Here is a 19,923-nt window from a genome sequence, read left to right on the forward strand (position 1 = left end):
AGGTTCAGTGCTTTTCTGCTATAAATATTACTGATGTCTTGGATACTATTTTCTACAGAAAATGTTTGATCTAAAGCGTTTTTGCTTTAGATCAAACATTTTCTGTAGAAAATAGTATCCAAGAACATGAATGCAGCCAAACATATGAATAAAGACTGAATTATAGAGTTTACTAGCTTGTGTAACAAAACAAGCAACAGTTTGACTTAAAAATAAACAATCTGACGCAGGGGTGTACAACTTCGACAACTTCAAGACTGGCTGGAGAACTGTGGGAGCTGAAGTCCACAAATCTTAAAAGTTGCCAAGGTTGGACATCCCTGATCTAATGCAAGTCCAACTTAGTACATATACCCATATCTAGAGAATAGCTTTTTTTTTTTTTAAAGCAAAGACTCTCACCTTCCTTTTACCTGGATGTTTTGCATTGTTACATTTAGCATTGGAGAGATTCATATTCTAACCAATAGGACGCTATAGTTACAATCCTTCCTAGACCGATGGGCAGCAACAATTGCTTCTCTAAGATCGTTTCAGATAAAATACATGGGTAACAGGATGAGAACACTTCTGGTTTAAGAATGTATTTATTTACATTTATTAATCTGGGCAAAATTAGATTTCTAATAGTAGAAAAACAATCCAGTTCCTGAAAGTTTTGCAAGATCATCCCATCCTCTTTCAGTAAATTTCCCAAGTGAAATATTACATGTTTCAATTTTCCAGTGTTTTCTTTCAATGTTTTCCACTAGTCCTCTTCAAGTACTCAAAAGTTCTGCAAAACAACCTTGATTGATGCTTCCATTTCTAGCTCCTTTTTCTGAACCAATTACCCTGAAAATTGCATACTTTTCTTTTTTTATATATGTATACAAGTGCAGCTCTGTGAAAGTTTGGCCATTAACGACAGCTTTAGCCAGATGAATTGATTTTTATATGTATATATCTAATATATATTTGCAGATACTTTATCCCTAGATTGTTAAAGGCTTTCTTTTCAGCCCCCTCACCCCACAATCCTCCCTTCTTCCATGTCATCTTCCACATTATCTCCATCCAGCGTAACCAAAATCAGGCGTCCAGTCTAATTACACCGACTACGACGCTCTATCTGAGTTTTTAACAGTACTCTATCACCTTTTGCTAGCGTCGCGGTACAATGACACAGCGCAAAAAAAAAAAAAGCGCCGGAAGTTGAAACGAGTGACTAGGCAGGGTGCGACCAGCGGGCGAGCCTTTTTCCCTTCCAGCTGCTGGGCTGAATCCCTCGCCATCTGGGCCCATTTGGGTCGTACAGGTGAGAGACGAATCCTGGAGCTGAGCCCACGACCCTTCGCTCTGCGGAACACCGGCGTCTTTCTTCCTCGGCAGGTTTAGCTAGGATGCAGGGTGGGGCTAAGGACCCCTCCTGCTTTTCCGGTGATGAGGTCCCATGAACCTTGAGAATAGGCCCCATTCAATCCTTTCTGCATCCGTCGGTATTCACGCATCCCCTGCCCCGTTAATAGATCTCCATATTAAAAGTGTGTAAGTTTGGGCCTCGTTACCTGTTCCCCATTTTTGCCAGTTGTCATGATTAAGACTCGTAGTAGTAACTCAACGGTACAATGATGATACTGAGAAAGACCCTGGATGTGTCATTTTATCTCTTTGTTTCCCCACATCCGTTAAGAATACAGCAACCTAGTCTGGTCGAATTTGCTGAGATGTCTTGATTATGGTGATCTCTTCCATGTTCATTTGAGTTCATAGTCTGAATAGGAAGTGGATCTTTTATCAATTGTCAGTAGTTAAAAAAACAGCTGCTAAACTGAAGTTGTCGAAAATGTTTAATTTCAAGAGTATTTTTGAAATTGTCTCTATAAATTGAATAGTCAACTAGTGTCGTTGTCTGACATTAGTGGCATAACTTACTACCATGTTGGAGCAAAAATAATGTAAACCTCTCCCACCCAATACATAAAACACTAAACTTGCCACTGGTTCTTCTCAGATAAAACAGGAAAAGTTTGACACCTATCATCTTCCTCTCATGCAGTAGTATTCCTTATTTCCTCTCAACTGCCTCTATTCCTTACAACTGCAAAAAACCTAAAGAGTTGCTGACATATTTTACTAACGTGTTTATTACCTGCTGCAGCAGTGACTTTTGCTAGATTTTGGGAATCATAAGATAGTATTTCAGTAGAAATTTATCAAAATGAAGTGTGAGAAACTGCTGTATTGAGAAAAAAAATGACCTGTAAATTACACTCACTAAAAAAAGGAGATATCAAATCAATTTATGTGAAGATAGGGTATTTTATATAAACTACATAGCAGCATGACAAATTAAAAATACTGGAAATAGGTTAAGAGTCCAGATAATATAATCTGATCCCAGATTCTGTAAAATGTATTAGCAGACCTATGCTGATGAATACATCTTGATTTGAATATGTACTATGCCCTTGTGTTATATGATGATACTACATTAAGTATTTTAGGTGTTGCAATTGTTTACTAGGAATAGGAGGCATAGCGTATCATTTCCAAAGCTTGGACGTGAAGTTAAATATGTTGCCTTGTGAACTTTTATACATATCAGAATAAAAAAAAAAACCTCCAAATTATTTCATCATAATGATTTTCCATTTGAGTTTTGAATACATTTTATTTTCTGTTGGGATTTAGCAGCTTTTGTGTCTATTCATTTTGAGTCTCATTATACTAAACCATCAACTAATTATTGCTCTATACCAGGGATGTCAAACTGGCAGCCCACGGGCCACACCCACCCCAGATCCACAAAGGCAAAAAAAGGTCACAATACGACATGTGACGCGATTCAGTTTGACACCCGTGCTCTATACTATCTGTTGTTGTATTTTATCTCTTCCCATCATCTGTCTTGATAGTTATAGAAGATGGCAAAATTTGTTACACCTGTTGTCCAGGACAATCCATCTGGTTGGGGACCATGTGCTGTACCTGAGCAATTCAAAGATATGCCCTACCAGCCCTTCAGCAAAGGAGACCGGCTTGGAAAGGTACTTTTATCTGAATCTTTACACAGAAGTTCTTAATTAATGTTTAACTCATTGTCAGTTTGAGACTCTTTGTTAGCGGGTTTTTTATACAAGGTACTACTTCTGACAGTTCATTTATTATTCAGGAATCTGTATCTTAATTCCTATTGCACAGTTCCCAGAACAAAGTCTGATCTGGAATCAAACTACATAGGAAATAAATTGTAAAATATTATATTTTTTAAAGTTAGCTTTTCTTTCACTCTGGTTTTTCAGTACATCTCAACCTATGGTTATATCCAGTTACAGGGAATCTGAATGTTAGAATCAGTGATAGACTTTCTCCTAATAGTATTAATATCGCTAATGGTGAAATATGCTTGGACATACAGTCCAGTAACATTCTGAAAAATACAGAATCATCATCTTTATACAAGATGATAGGATCTAGGTAAAACATCCGCTTCTTAATTATTTAGGGAATAATGGCAATGTCAGTGGTGGCGCATGTTTCTTAAAAAGGAAATACATTAGAAGGTATTGTTTCATTGATAACCTGTTACAGCCTCAATTCCTGATATGTTAAAACAAAGCATGGGGTAGTTTAAGTGCAAGATGATGAATCACAGTAAGCAGTTCTATACAGTATATCTATACTACAACAATTAAGAGTGCAAAAATGAAAGTACCGTATTTGCCGGCGTATAAGACGCACTGGGCGTATAAGACGAGCCCCAACATTTCCACTCAAAATATAGTTTTTGTTATATACCGCAGTATAAGACGACCCCCCACTTGGAGGCATGCTTTTCAAGGCAAAAAGTCGTCTCATACGCCGGCAAATACGGTAAGTTGTAACACTTGGGGTATTCTGGATATAATTCTTGATTGACACCCCCAACCCCTTTCCCCCAAACTTACAAAGCCACCAAAATGCTTTAGAGAGGCAGCTTCGCTTTCTCAGGCTGGCACTCAATTCCTCTCCTTTCTTTGTGACAGCCCCGCGTGCGTGCCATCGGGACTCCAAGGGTGGGGGATGGACAGCTGCCAACTCTCTCTCTCTCTCTCTCTCTCTCTCTCTGTGTGTGTGTGTGTGTGGTGTGGAGGGTAACTCCGGCTATCTCTGGCCTCCGCCGGTTTTAAAGTCGCTTGGCCGGTTCCCAAGTCGCAGCGCGCTGGCCGGGAGACGCGGCGCCGGGTGGAAGCTCGGTGCAGGGGAGGCAGATCTTTTCTCTTAAGCGGGGAGGGAGGAGGGGACAAGAGGAGGGACGGGACGGGACAGGGGGCGGGAGGAGGGCGCCGCCTTCTTCCACCGCCCACCGGACCCTTTTCTTCCCAAGGGGACCCTGGAAAGCAGCTCGGGAGCCGGGTGGCCCTGCCCAGCGGGGTCCCATCAGGAACTTCCTGAGGACACCCCCCGCCCCAAGCACAGCCCTCCCGGTCTTTCAAAGAGGGAGGGAGAAGCGGAGGAGCAAATTGCCGCCCCGCCCGCTGCCCAGAAGGAGGGGCGCCACAGTCCACCCCCACCACCTTCTCCCCCCACTCCCCGGGCCATTACGTGCTCGGGGCTGGCTGGGCGAAGCGGCCCGCCAGAGACCCTCCCGCTCCACCCCCACCCCACCTCCAGATTGGCTCTCCGCAGCGCCCGAGCCGGGCGGAGGGTGGGTGGGTGGGTGGGAGGAGGAGGAAGAGAGACTTCGGCTGGGCTTGAAGGGGCTTCGCAAGTTGCGGAGCTCCGCCCCGTCGCTCTTGCACCGAGTGACAATGTATTTACCGGCGTATAAGACGACCCCCCACTTGGAGGCATGTTTTTTAGGGCAAAAAAGTCGTCTTATACGCCGGCAAATACGGTATACTGACAATATGGGGATACTATTATTGGCTACATTCCCTAGTATGTACATTAGTTTTGTGCTGTCTTTAGAGAAAGAGATCTACAACTCAGAAATTCAACTGGATTGAGACATAATCTTAGAGAATCAGTTGAATTTTTTTCAATGATTGTTTCATATATTAGCATAAAGATACATATTTTTATTTTGCCTAGGTTGCAGACTGGACTGGAGCTACTTATCAAGATAAACGATATACAAGTGAGTGAAATAGCACACTTGTCTAAGATAAAAAACATTGTTTTAGGGCATCTGTAAATAAAACCATGTATGGAAAGAGAAATACCAAATGAATAGGCATAAGATGAATTTTGTTTTCTTGGTTCAAGAATAAATTAAGCTGGGCATTGTTCTGGAAAAATAAATAGGCGATAAATGCTAGGAAGGAAGACAATGAGCAACATAGGATCATGCAGAACAAGTATTCCTATGATAACACTAGTCAATAATTAAAGCAGTGGAATTTAGACATAATGCATAACTGGGAAAGTCAGGCATTGAGGAAAAGTGAGAGAAAGGATAAAAATCTTCAAATTATGGATTTTAATAAGTTACTAAGGGTGAGTTTTAGGAAGAGCCAATCAATCTGTCCTGAGTCTGTAATCAACAAGCAAGAACCCATTCTGCGGGTTGGATGTCATGGGTGGATATCATGGGGGAAAACCTATGCTTGGCAAGATTGAAAAGGTAGAAAGTAAATGTTTGTCCCCAAGAATCAGACCCATTCTGGTGCTAATACAGAATTGGTGTTGAGATTCTATTTGCTAAAAGACCCTTCTGATTGATTTAGAGCAGATTATTATTACTTTTCCCCTGCTAAGACTTCCAGGAGATGGACATCATGGCTCTCTTTGTTCTATCATTCCAGAACAGCTAAGCATTTCTCCTCAAATGTGTATGACACAAGTTCCTCATCTAATGAATAGATTTCTGCTGAATCATGGCATTGGGGTGTACAAAACATTGATAGAAGCTATTGCTGTAGCTCTCTATTAACCACAATAAAAATAGAATTTATTTTGTACTTGTACATTTTAAAACAGACCAGCTTCAATTTATGATCAGCCATTAAATTTCTTTCACTTGTACTTTTGTTCTTAGCATACCGTGTTTCTCCAACAATACGGCCTCCATCAATAGGAAGGCCCAGCATGATTTCTAGGCATGAGGTGAAATTAAGCCCTGCCCCCAAAATTTAGGCCTATTTAATCCATGAGTTTCCCCGCCATTTCTCACATCGTTCGTTAAAACTACACGAAGTGAAGAGAAATAGGGGGGAAGGAGAAGGAGAAAACTTGCCTTTAGGAGTGCCCTGCAGGTAGCCTAGGCAAGAATACCCCAATCTACTACCGATAGAACATTGGCCAATGGAAGCTCCCCAAAGGCAGAGTCACCAGCCGCTTCGGGGCAAGGCATGGCTGCCCACGGAGCGCTCCTGACAGGAGCGCCCTACGCACACTCCCATCGCCACGAAGCCATCACGGCCGTGAAGCTCCCCAAAGGCAGAGTCACCAGCTGTTTCTGTCGGCTGATGGAAGTTCCCCAAAGGCAGAGTCACCAGCCGCTTCTATTGGCTGGTAGAAGTGGCTTCGTGGCTAGGGAGTGTGCGTGGGGCTCTTCTGTCAGGAGCACTGCTTCGGCTTCCATCTGCCGGCAGTAACACCTCGCCCTGAAGCGGCTGGTGACTCTGCCTTTCGGGGAGCTTCCATCGGCCGATAGAAGCAGCCTTGTGGAGAGCTGAGTGCGCTTGGGGCGCTCTAAGTTGGGGTGCATGTGGGAGAGGAAATTAAGTCACCCCCGAAAAGACATCCTAGCCATTTTTTCGGGGCTCAAAAAAAAATAAGACCCGGCCTTATTTTATCAGAAACATGGTAGTTTCCCTTATGATTTTTCTCACATGGTTATTATTCCTAGGATCATTTCAATCCTAGGTCTTCCAAACAATCCAAAACCTGAGCATAAAACTGATAGTGGTAATTATATTTCTAGATAAATACTCATCCCAGTTTGGAGGAGGAAGCCAATATGCTTACTTCCATGAGGAAGATGAAGCCAGTTTCCAGTTAGTGGACACAACACGAACCCAGAAAACTGCATACCAGAGGAATCGTATGAGATTTGCACAGGTAGGATATTCTCATTAAAGCTTTTACACTTGAATGACTGCTTAGTGGTTCTCTATCTCTCTCTCTGTCTCACACACACATACACACTTCAAGATATATGCAGAAAACGTTATCTCTGCCTCCCAGCCTAGTAGATAATTTCATGCTGCAATTTGTGGGAAATGTTTCCTTTTCTCTAAGACAGAATTATCTTTTGAAACAAATTTGAAACTCCCTAAGTGAGGAATGGGCAGCCTGTAGTCTTTAATATTTAAAATGCACATCCATTATACCTCCTAATGCTCAATGACATTTCTCACTATATCTAATACTCTGCAGCGAAAATGGTGCGGGTATCATGCAAGCTTGTCCTTTTCCCTGGTTTCCAAGATACTCTAAAATGAATTGTTTGTTTTTCTTATTTACACAAATACCTCCTTTCAGAGGAATCTTCGAAGAGACAAGGATCGAAGGAACATACTTCAATTCAACCTACAGACCCTGCCTAAAAGTGCCAAGCAGAAGGAGAGGTAATCTTCGTATGTCTGTGGAATAACAGTTTTGTTTCTATTTGTAACAGTAACAAGTCAGTTTTTCTGTGAAGCAAATGGTTCAGTAAATGAGTTGCTGGATTCCACTATGCTGGATTCTGAATTCATCCAGTTTCTGAATTGTTTTTGCATTTGACTATGAATCAAAAATACCATTTGTTTTGTTGTGTTTATTAAATTTGCATTTATACCTTCTCATATCCACCCTTGATTAATGTACTTTTCAAGTAATTATATTAAAATTTGCAATCATAGAGTGAAATATCTGTTTTTCACCAAATATATCTGGGATCAACTATACTCTTTAATTTAGTAGCCTAACTTCTTTATTGTAAATTGGTTTTCTGTTATTTTAGAGATAGACTGCGTCTGCAAAAGAAATTTCAGAAGCAGTTTGGAGTGAGACAGAAATGGGACCAAAAATCTCAGGTATGATATTCTCTTTCGTAACAAATTTAGATTATTTTTCGGGTTGCTATTAGGGTAAGGGTTAGGGCCTAAATTACTGCTCCTGCATTAAACAATGATGAGTTATCTCTTCTTTTTTTTCCATCTCCCTATGTTTAATCTGCAGAAGCCACGTGATTCCTCAGTGGAGGTTCGCAGTGACTGGGAGGTGAAGGAGGAGATGGATTTCCCCAGATTAATGAAAATGAGATATTTGGAGGTGTCAGAGCCTCAGGACATGTAAGACTTGGAATTAGCAACAATAAGTGAGCTTTTCAGACTGGTGCTGTTCTCATTTCTCGGATAACAATTTCTCAAATTCCTAAGAATCCCAGATACTTGAAGTACATTTTATTAGGAAAGGGTGACATATTTTATTTCTTTCTCTCTCCCTCTCTCTCGCCTTCTCTCTGCTTTGTTTTACAGTCCCCTTTCCTAATGTTCTTGGTTCTTGAATAAGCAACAAATTAAGATTTAATGCCTGCATACCATTAATCAAAACCAGCAAACCAGAATATTATCTGAGGTATAAAATTATCTAAGGACAACACTAGTTATTTAGACTGGCCCAAAGGCCCAATTCCATGATAAAAATTCCCATCATCTTCACATCTCTAAAATGGGGTTTTGCTGCATGAAGATTGAAACTAAACTGATTTGGCAAAAATGGTAGAGAATAATTCATTCCAGATTTGTTGGCCATAGTTCCCATGGTCATGCTGTTGGAAGTGAGAATTATGTTATGTCACACCTAAAGGGTTAGAGAAGGTTGTCATGGAAGTGGGATGATAATTTACGTTTATTCCTTGGATTGGTTGCACTGAAGTTACACAGTACTTACTATTCTGTGATACTTTGGGAGACTTTCATATTCTTCAATTTGCAGAGAATGCTGTGGGGCTTTAGAACATTATGACAAAGGTTTTGACCGCGTCACCACAAGAAATGAAAGAAATCTTCGTAGCATTAAGCGCATCTTCCATACTGTGACTACCACTGATGATCCAGTCATACGCAAGGTGTAATATCTATTTGTTTAGTTTATATTATTGAATAGAAGACCGTTGTAATAGTACTTTGCTTGAAAAAATATATAGAACTTTTTTACCTTTGATAGGACAAGAAACTTATATTATACTGGGCAAGGCTAAATAAAATACTAAGGCTGTAATTACCGTATTTGCTGGCGTATAAGACGACTGGGCGTATAAGACGACCCCCCAACATTTCCACTCAAAATATAGAGTTTGTTATATACTGCCGTATAAGACTACCCCTCTTCCACACACCTTCCACTTTTGCACTTTTTTTTTTTTTTTTTTGACGCACTTTTCTGCTTTGGACAATTTTGAAATGAGCTAATCCAATTTTGAACCAAGAATATGCAAATAGCTATGGAGTTTAGAAATGAGTTTTAAAATATTTTTCATTGCTTACCATTAAGCGAAAATATGTTGTAAATAAAATGAGAACACAGGAAACGTTCTCTTCTCAATAAAGCTGATCTCTCTCTCTCTCTCTCTCTCTCTCTCTCTCTCTCTCACACACACACACACACACCAAAAACCCGGACACTGAAAAGGCTGCCAAGGAACAGTATATTCAATGCCTTCTCTTTAATCAAGAAACAAGGAATTCCTTAGAATCTTTTTTTTTTTTCCCAAGTGGCCCTCTTTAAAAAAAAAATGGAGGTAACACTTTCATTCAAAAATCTTCCAGTATCTGGAGTCGCTCAGACATATTGAAGTGAGGCAGGAGAGTAAGTGAAATTTGAAATGATCCAGCTACCGTTTTCTTCCCTCCCGCCAAGGCCATTATCTCCACGTCAAAACGAACGGGGAGGCAAAGAAGCCAAACACGCTAAAAAGGATCTCTTTATTTTCCTACACAAGGTCACACCTACTTTTCCGCATTCAAAGGACAACCTCTCCTCACCACCACCACACACACACACACACACCAATACCCGCAAACAATGTTCTGGGCATTAATCACCATTGCTACATTAACCTGGTAAATTTATACCCTGCCTCCCCAGTGTTGCTTTGACGGCAGGATTTCACACAGCGGGCGCTCGCTCGCTCTCTTCTCCGCTCTCCCACCGTTCGCACATGTTGGAAGCACCGTAAAACCTGATAACCCACCCGGGCTCCCCCATCCTTAACCTACAGCCGCCCGCATGCAAAACCTGCGTGCAAAAAGAAAAAAAGAAAAAGAAAAGTACGCCGCACGTGAGGATCTTCGAATCCTCTCCTCCCCACACCGCTAAGGAAGGAAGAGGGGAAAGGTTGCGCAGCGCGTGCGCAGTGACACCCGCCACACACACACACACACCGCTCCCCCAGCCTCCTCCCGGCTGCAACTCAAGCTCAAGTGGGAGTCGGAGTCCTCCCGGCGTATAAGGCACCCCCCACTTGGAGGCATGTTTTTCAGGGCAAAAAAGTCATCTTATACGCCGCAAATACGGTATATAAGATTTTGTGTTTTTAGGCAAAAGCCATAGTAATTATATATTTGAATATAGTACTGTATAATCCCCTGTCAGAAACTCCATAAAGCCCATTTTCAAAAACTGGTAAAAGATTTACAATTGACCTAATTATTAGTGTTGCAGATTTTTTTTTTATCTTTACTGGATTTGGAGATAATGACTTGTTATTATACTGATAATAGATGGAAGAATGTATAATTTCTGTGAATGTCAGAAAGATGGTGGGCTACATAACAAACTAAAAAGTTGATTTGGCAGATGATTAGTTTACTTTCTTATTTCTGTCCTTTCCCAGCCAAAATTCGTAAATGTGAATATTATAAATATTAGAGTAATATTGAATGTCATACAAGTGGATTGAGGGAAATCAAATGGCACAGTTGTTTCGCATTTATTTTAGAAAAATATTCTAAAACCACCTGTCTTTTTTTTGATTCCCTAAATTTGAATTTTTGGAAATGAAGGTATAGACCATTAGAAGTAGATGGGAATTCAGCTCATTTTTCTTAATCTGGGTACTACATTCCTATTCTTACCCATTGTGCCTTTTCTCTGCATATAGCTGGCCAAAACTCAAGGGAATGTATTTGCTACAGATGCTATCTTAGCTACCCTCATGTCTTGTACTCGTTCAGTATATTCCTGGGATATCATAGTCCAAAGAGTTGGATCCAAGCTGTTCTTTGACAAAAGGGACAACTCTGATTTTGGTGAGTCTTTTCATGTATGTTTTGCAGAAAACAAGGTAATAGTGGTGGCCCTGTAATTCCTTTATATCAAAGGGGTTAACAGTGTTCGAGAAAAAAAATCCAAGATTTTCTAGTTTTTATGACTTGCTATGTTAGTATAAAGTAGTTTTTGTTGTATAGGATTGAGATATTAAACTTGCTGATGATGCTTGTGTTTGGCTGTATTCTCAGATCTTCTTACAGTGAGTGAAACTGCTAACGAGCCACCCCAAGATGAGGGCAATTCTTTCAATTCACCTCGTAACCTTGCAATGGAAGCCACCTATATCAACCACAACTTCTCTCAGCAGTGCTTAAGAATGGTAAGAATAAAATATTTAATTTGCCATTGATTTTTAAATTTTTAATTAGATGTCACTGGGTTCAGTTTGAATCCAGATAAATCTGTGAACAAATATCTACCATTCTGACATTCCTTGGACTTATAACTCTTTTTAAGAACATTCTAATAATTTCATTGATCTTGTACAACTACCAAATCTATTGTCTTCTTATACTTCAATTTCCTTCAAACCTAGTGAGTATAGTTGGGTTGGGGTTTGATCCATGATCTGCTTGCATCAAATCTAAAATACATGAATTTCTGCTTGCTGATCATAATCACAAAAGGACAGCAAGTCCTTTTAATGCAACATAAAGTAACTAGTTCTTCTAGTCCATAGTACGCTGTTAGTTTTCCTAAGCAATAATTTGAAGATAACTTACCTGTCACACTTTTTGAGTATCCAGTTTTCAAATGCATGTATTATGTCTGGATACACAATTGCTTTAACTATTCTGACTAGTGTTGTCATAGTAATATAGTTGCATTTATAAATTCCATGATCTCATCAAAAGTAGTTATTACTTTCCTGACTAAAATTAATATTCCTTTGTCTTCTTAATTTTGAACATTAACCTGGAACTTTCACTATCCATTTATTCACTATGCACAAGCTGTTCAGTGTCTACTTTAGCTAATAAATTACTATTGTCTGGGTATCTCATTGTGTTAAGTGTTTCAGTCTTATCTTTTAATTCCAGCTATAATTTTTGCAGTCTTGCAACTTTTGTAGTATATCTGCTGAATATATTGAATGCAGGGATAATGTGCACAGGGGTGGGATTCAACCGGTGTTACTACCGGTTCAGTGACTACGTTTTGCGTGTGCGTGTAAAACAACCTTAGGTTGTGCTGCTCGGACAGCTAAAAGCGCTGTGTGCAGGTGCACGGGTGTTTAAAAAGCCTCTTTTTACCTGCTTTTTCAACCTCAGCTGTGCCACGCAAAGCAGCTGAGGTTGAAAAAGCAGGAAATAAAGAACAGATAAGAGCCCAGGCAGGCGGGTGGGCCAAACAGCAGCAAACACAGAACTGGTTCGATGTCTGCTGCTCTTCAGAGCTACCAGTTCTATAGAGCTGGGCAGAACCAGTAGCATCCCACCCCTGATGTGCACCTTTATTTACTTTCTTCTCTATTGTGTTTTTCCAAGTGCCATTTTTATAGGAACTCCTATTCATTATAACTGTTTCTGAGAGAAATAATTGTGCATTCTATATAAATATATCTGATTTGAGATCTCATCAGAGATACTGAGATTAATCTAAATGTTACAGCTATGTCCATAACAATTTTCTTGATAATAATGCAAAAATGATTTCTTCTGGATTTTATTTTGGAAGTTGTTCTAATTGGATTGATTTTCCTCATGCATGTGGAACCATCTCACCAATAATCTTCCCCTTATCCTTTCTACCTTACTGGCAACAATGATCCTACCAGGACTCCAGTTCCCAGATTATTGCTCTAAAGGATATTGGCTATAATGACTATTCAGGTAGTCCTCAATTTAGGACCACAATTGAGCCCAAAATTTATGTTGCTAAGTGAGACATTTACTAAGTGAGTTTGCCCCATTTTACAACATTTGCCTCATTTGTTAAGTGAGTCACTACAGTTGTTAAATTAGCAGTGTGGTTGTTAAGTGAATCTTGCTTCCCCACTGACTTTTCTTGCCAGAAGGTCACAAAAAGTGATCACATGACCCCAAGACACGGCAACCGTCATAAATATGAGTCAGTTGTCAAGCATCTGAATTTTGATCATGTGATCATGGGCAGGTTGCAACGGTTGTAAGTGAAAAATGGTCATGTCCCATTTTTCAGTCCTGTTGTAAAGTCACTAAACAAACTGTTGTAAGTTGAGGACTATCTGTATTTTCATCTTAACCAGGTGGAGATGTTGCTATGCTTCCCTAGAAAGCGCTGCTTATCCAGAAGTGATCCAATTAAACAAGCAAAAAATTGATTCAGAATTATTATTTCTGTTTTTATAAGCTCTTCATATTTTTTCTTAGAGGCATTAATATTTACTCTGAGCAATACCAGAGAAATAGTAGTCCTTCCTTTATTACCACAATTAGGGCTGGAACTTAACATGGTTAAATAATGTCATCCATTAAGTGAGTTATGCCCAATTTTACAATCTTTTTGCCATAGTTGTTAAGTGAGTGGTCGTTAAGTGAATCATACAGTCATTAAGCAAATCTGGTTTCATTAACTTGGCTTTTCGGATGCCCCCTGGAGATCATGTGACCCCAGGATGCTGCGATTGACTAGTTGGCAAGTGCCCAGATTTTGATCACGTGATTGTAGAGATGCTGTGACTGTCACAGGTGTGAGCATCAATTCTCACTTTTCATTACTGTTGTTATTTCAAATAGTCATTAAACAATTGGTCATAAGTCAGGGACTATTCATGTTCTTGTGTGGATTTCAACATGTAATGAAATCCACACTGTGACACCCCAAAGCTATTATGCTGTTTGTGGAAGATTGATAAAGAAGCAGTAGCTAAAATTTTATGATTCCAAAATGGAATTCCTTATGAAGCAACCATGACTATCTTGATCGTATATTTATTACTATTGGTCACATTTCTTCATGTCATTTTTTATAGGGGAAAGAAAAATTCACATTTCCCAATCCAAACCCATTTGTGGAAGATGATATGGATAAGAATGAGGTTGCTTCTGTTGCATATCGGTACGTTGTTGCTTCTAGGTCATTGATGGGATTTGATGATGTAAATACTATACATATTACAGTTTTCATTGAAACTCATCATTTGAATAAACAACTATTATACCACTGAAATCAGCAAAACTGTCTTTGATTGTAGGTATCGAAGGTGGAAGCTGGGAGATGACATTGATTTGATAGTACGTTGTGAGCACGATGGAGTGATGATTGGAGCCAATGGAGAAGTATCATTCATCAACATTAAAACACTGAATGAATGGGATTCAAGGGTAAGAAAAAATAATAATGGCTCAGCATGTTGGCTGAGATCAAAACAAAAAGAGATTAATGTATATATTCATGTATATACTCTGGTTATATGATTATACTGATTATATGAGAAGAGCATTACATAGTTATTTTGTATGGACAGTAATTAATCTTTTGACTATGATTATTTAACTACTGTGAACATTTTCCATTTCATTTTTGTCTTCATCTTGATTATCTAACCACCACTGGTTGAATATCTGCCTGCCATACTGTGCCTTTCTCTTGTCGTGCCAACCAGGTTCAATAAGCATCATTTGTTGAGCCATAAATATTGAATCAACCAATTTGCATATTCACATTTTATGCAAAGCATAGTTTGAATGCTAAATGAAAAACAAAAGAATGATAGTTCAGCATGCTACCTTCTTTCTCTGCTGCCAACCATGCTGAAATACATGGATTTACATCACTTTGACACTAACAGACACACGTTGGTCCCAAAACCCTTTTTTCTTTATTTCAAAGGCTGAATTTTAGTCATTTACAGCTCATAATGAGTCTCAAACAGTTTGTAAATAGTCCCATGGAAGTTTGCCAAAGTCCTTCAGGATAAGTCTGATAAGCATGCACCTTTATCTTCCTTGAAATGCTGCCAACAACTAAATTTCCAATTAGCCAAACAGAGCACAAATTCAACACAGAGCTTCAGGTTTCAAACTGACCAGTACAAATAAAGTTGTTTCCTGCAAAGGTTCATGTCCCTTTGCTCCTCCTTTATATCTTATGGGAGGGCCAATCACCTTCAAGCCTTACTCCCAAGTCGCCCCTTTTGTCTTAACTGTTCTTGCCTTCTGGCAGCTCTGCGCATGCATGCACTGGGAATAGGCTTCCCTTGTTCCTTTGCCTCACTGCTGTGAGATTCTGGAGGCTCCAGAGCCAGCACATAACTCCCAGATGGCCCTGGCCCCATTTCTGTGTCAAATGCAGGACCCTTGTCCGAGTCCTTCCCAGACTCATGTTCCTCCCCACTGTCCAACTCTGCTGCCGTCTCCTCAGGCTGCCAGCGGACCACAACAGTCACATGTAGAGCCTGTTTGTAAATTACTATAATATGGTATGGTGTAATTGAAAATCTGATATGCTTGTGTATTTTTCTAGCATTGTAATGGAGTAGATTGGCGTCAGAAACTGGATTCCCAGCGAGGAGCTGTGATTGCCACTGAACTGAAAAATAATAGTTACAAACTTGCTCGTTGGACTACTTGTGCATTGCTGGCTGGATCAGAATATCTTAAATTGGGGTAAGATCAAAAAAAAATATTTAAAAGGGAGTGTACAAGGGGGAAACTAAGTCTTCAGGCAAACATTTAAAATTGCAGCAATCTCTCTAAGAACAGTTTTCCGAAAAGTACAGATTTATAAATTCTAAGTCTTTCAATGCTTTTGACCACAGCATCCTTTTGGACTGTGAGGGAGGATCAGGAGTTGGAAGCACAATGATGATGATCCTGCTCTGACATGAGAGGATTGTTGGAATAAGTTGTAACACCCCCACCCCAATATTTGGTTATGGAATCCAGGTTCAGACCTGAAACTGCTGAGATGGGTCATCCGTTGGTTTGGGGTGAGGTATCATCAATATATAAAAATTCACTTATACATCTTCATCTCAGGCTAATTGAAGATGATGTAGAACTCTTGGTCCAATGTCTGGAGGCTGTTAGGGTAAAATCTGGCTCATACACCTTGATTCAGAGACCAGCTGATTCTAGGATTCTTATACTCTTCTGGAAAGAGTAGTCTCAGCCAGTTTGGACTAGTGATTAAGGCACCATGCTAGAAAGCTGGAGTCTGTGAGTTTTCTCCTGCCTTAGCCATGAAAGCCAGCTGGATGACTTTGTCCAGTCACACTCTCAGTCCAATCTCACAGGGAAAAACGTGGGGAAAATAGGAAGAGAAAGATGTGTTGGATATGTTTACTGCCTTGAGTTATTTGCAAAAAAAATTATTAAGGTGATACAAATAAATAATCTAGGGTCGTCCTGGCCTTATGGGTCCTTCTTAAGAAGCAGGTGGAGATCATAGTCAAGAAGGCTTTTGCACAGGTGTATCAGTTATAACCTTAGAGGAACAGGACACAGCAAAGTTGTATCATTAGTTCACTGAACAACTAATTAACTGAACAACTGAGTAATTCAGTTATAACTAATCTGAGAATATTTTGTGCTATATATACAGAAGAAATGCTACTGATACAGTGATACTATAGTGATGAATTAAGGGCTGATTGGGTTTTAGACATGGCTACCAGTTAATACTCTGCTAATAGCCATACCAAATTTCTGAAAAGCCACTTCTTACATACCATATATCTGCAGAGTACTAATTTTCCTAAAGGTACATATCTTTCAATATATGTTGAAGATAAAAGAATTGAGACAGAAATAATACATTATCTAAGTTGTGAAACTTATTTGTGAAACAGGTAAGTCTGCAACTTCATAATTAGCTGAGTCAAATTAACCTTGAAGTCCATCTTTTTCTAGTACTTTGGACTACATCATTGCACTTTTTAACTTTTGTCTCTTCAACCTTGCTTAGATACGTCTCCCGTTACCATGTGAAAGATTCTTCACGTCATGTGATTCTTGGCACACAGCAGTTCAAACCTAATGAATTTGCAAGCCAAATTAATTTAATCATGGAGAACGCCTGGGGCATTCTGCGCTGTGTCATTGACATCTGCATGAAACTGGATGAGGGCAAGTACCTTATCCTGAAGGATCCCAACAAGCAAGTTATCCGAGTTTATAGCCTGCCTGATGGCACCTTCAGCTCTGACGAAGAGGAAGATGAGGAGGAGGAGGAAGAGGAAGAGGAAGGTAATAATTTCAGAAGACTGCTAGATAAATCACTACTTTTAAACTTTCTTTCACAACCAGAACTTAACCCATCTGACTAGAATAGCCTTCAGTGATGTAGAAATTATAGCTTTCAACTGGTATTTGCTGCCCTCACCTTCTGTGTCTCAACCAGAATTAAAATTGGAAGGCCAAAAGAAGCAAAAGGCATCCTAATTTTGCGACAGGAAATACTAGGACACATTAAACCAGGTTATGGTATCCATATTGTAGAGCCTCAGGCCTTCTTGGGCACATAGTACACACAAACCCTTCAAAAAAAAATTGTTTAAAATAATATTTTTACCATTTTTAAAAAAATGTTGGGCTAGATAAAAAGAAATACATTTTAAAGAGTAAGTGTAAAGAATGAAAAGTGGGTAGCTCATCCAAAAGGGAGAATGAACCTCAGAGGAAAAATAGCTTTGAAAGAAATTAGGCACAACTTGAGCAGATTCAGAATAAAAACTCTTAATATATTCTGAGTAGTCATCTTGCAGAGAGCTCTCAGTATATTGGGGTTCTTCCCCATCCTGGATTAATTCATCCCACAGTTTGGAAGGGGCTAAATTATTTTATTTTCCACATCTAGCTGCTGCTTTTGGATGTTTCAGAGAATAAAAGTCTCAATCCTTCCTTGTTGCTTAATATCAAAGGGATAGGAGTTGTGTTTTCTTGAAGATTTAGCAAGCTAGCTAGTCCGCATTTTGATACTATTAAATACAAAAAACAAAGACCTTAAATAAAATAGTAACAAAAATTTTCTCTTAAAAAAAAAACAAAAAAGTACAAATACAAATTTTCATATTATCAAAGCATATTAATATGTTTTCATCTTTGGAAACTTGTCTTGCTAGAGGTGCCTGTTTGAGATACATCCAATTGAGGTTATAGTTTATAAAAGTCTTATTTCAAAAGTTGTTTGAGAGGCTACTTTCCATCATTCTACCAGCATCTTTTACATGATAAAATTATTCATAGCATGCTGTATCAGTATATTGGGTTATATATTTTGCCGAATTTACTCCATAGATTAAAAAGGGTTAAATTAAGCTATTATCCAAAGTGGAACAGCATCCTGTGATTTTCAAATAGTGTGTGGGAAATAAATAATTAAGTGGATCTAGATAGACGTTCAGAATGATATCTAGTTTCCTTAGTCAAGAATTTAAAAGAATGCATATGGCACTGAATATTGTTGAGAAGCACCCAGCCTGGCAGGTAGGAGGGATAAGTGCAGAACTAGTCTAGAATCACTGTGCAACTGTAAAAGGGCCAGAACCAGAACTGGCCCTCCCTGAACTCCTTGGAGCCTTATCTAATCAAGTAGTTAGCTTGAACTACTTCTACTAGCACCTGTGGGTCTGGTTGTTCGTACCTGACAATATTAATCTTTTATTTTAAAATCAGTTCTACGTCTTTTCTGATTTCAGCTGTATATAAACAGTTGGGGAAATTTCATAAGTTTTTGCTAAAAACATTGCTGCCGTTTGATTGTCAAATGATTGATGAAGGTTTCTACTGTACATACAGAAATTAATACTGAGGAATATATGCAAACTGCAGAAATTAAGGATTTTGTGTGTGGCTTGGGATAGAAAGACATTTTCCATTCTGATCTGTCTTTGTGTTGCAGAAGAAGAGAGCTGAACTTTACAACCAGGCAGTAGGGTCAACAGCATCTTGAAGGTCATTCGACTTTTTATTCTTCAAAGATGGATCAGAGCTGAATCTGCACCTTGTTTGGCTAGACCTTAAGAAATAAACATCATAATCTTGATAAATGTGTCCTTTGTCTTATTACTACATTGAAGTACCGTGTTTCCCCCAAAATAAGACCTATCCAGAAAATAAGCTCTAGCCTGATTTTTAAGTGTGCACCTAATATAAGCCCTACCCCAAAAATAAGCTCTAGTGAAGATTGTCATCCGCCCAGGGCAGGGGTAGGGAAACTTGGCTCTTTTATCACTTATGGACTTCAACTCCCAGAATTACTGAGTGAGCTATAAAAGGTTCCCCATCCCTGGCCTACTGGTTTTTCAGTTGTGGGGGAAATCAATTTTTGCCTTGAATGGGACTGTTTAATATACAAATGTAGGACATATAAAGAATATATAAAGAATATGTCCCCCACAACTGAAAAACCAGTAGGCCAGGGATGGGGAACCTTTTATGGCTCACTCAGGAATTTTGGGAGTTGAAGTCCATAAGTGATAAAAGAGCCAAGTTTCCCTACCCCTGGCCCAGGGGGGCGGGCATGGCCAGCACAGGAGGGCATAGGGGCTAACAGTGTCTGGCAGCAGCAGCAGCAGCATCCTGCACAGCACAGGTGAGTTGATTAAGCTGTCCAGGCAGAGGCAGGCAATCCAGATTGTGCCACGCAGGCTGCAGGAAAGCCAAGAATCTGGGCCAGAGCAGGCAGGGTTTTTTCAGTTTCACAAAGTCTAAGGATTCCAATTGGCAATAAATGTAGACATGTCTTTTCTTTGATCATTTTAAGTATTTTGCC

At 39.5% G+C, this 19,923-nt stretch overlaps 1 protein-coding gene across 1 annotated transcript; it reads left to right on the top strand.

Annotated features, from left to right (window-relative positions):
* The first annotated feature begins 1,186 nt into the window (after positions 1–1,186).
* EIF3D (eukaryotic translation initiation factor 3 subunit D) lies at positions 1,187–19,198 on the top strand. The gene is made up of 15 exons (XM_026694933.2): positions 1,187–1,297; positions 2,898–3,029; positions 5,056–5,101; positions 6,890–7,026; positions 7,450–7,535; positions 7,913–7,985; positions 8,131–8,243; positions 8,890–9,022; positions 11,057–11,204; positions 11,415–11,545; positions 14,180–14,265; positions 14,402–14,531; positions 15,673–15,815; positions 17,116–17,396; positions 19,051–19,198. The coding sequence occupies exons 2-15, from the start codon at positions 2,907–2,909 to the stop codon at positions 19,062–19,064; spliced, it is 1,644 nt and encodes a 547-aa protein (XP_026550718.1). The 5' UTR covers positions 1,187–1,297; positions 2,898–2,906; the 3' UTR covers positions 19,065–19,198.
* Positions 19,199–19,923: the final 725 nt, after the last annotated feature.

Source organism: Notechis scutatus, chromosome 6 (genome assembly GCF_049901735.1).
Source record: "Notechis scutatus isolate UNSWTSFEM ecotype Mainland chromosome 6, rNotScu1.2, whole genome shotgun sequence".
NCBI classification, from domain to species: domain Eukaryota; kingdom Metazoa; phylum Chordata; class Lepidosauria; order Squamata; family Elapidae; genus Notechis; species Notechis scutatus.

Bases quoted from the DNA above. Each gene is read 5' to 3' on its own strand.
- EIF3D (XM_026694933.2), top strand. From the start codon at position 2,907: ATGGCAAAATTTGTTACACCTGTTGTCCAGGACAATCCATCTGGTTGG. The intron at 7,027-7,449 runs GTAGGATATTCT...ACCTCCTTTCAG, and splicing joins ATCGTATGAGATTTGCACAG to AGGAATCTTCGAAGAGACAA. The intron at 14,532-15,672 runs GTAAGAAAAAAT...GTATTTTTCTAG, and splicing joins TGAATGAATGGGATTCAAGG to CATTGTAATGGAGTAGATTG.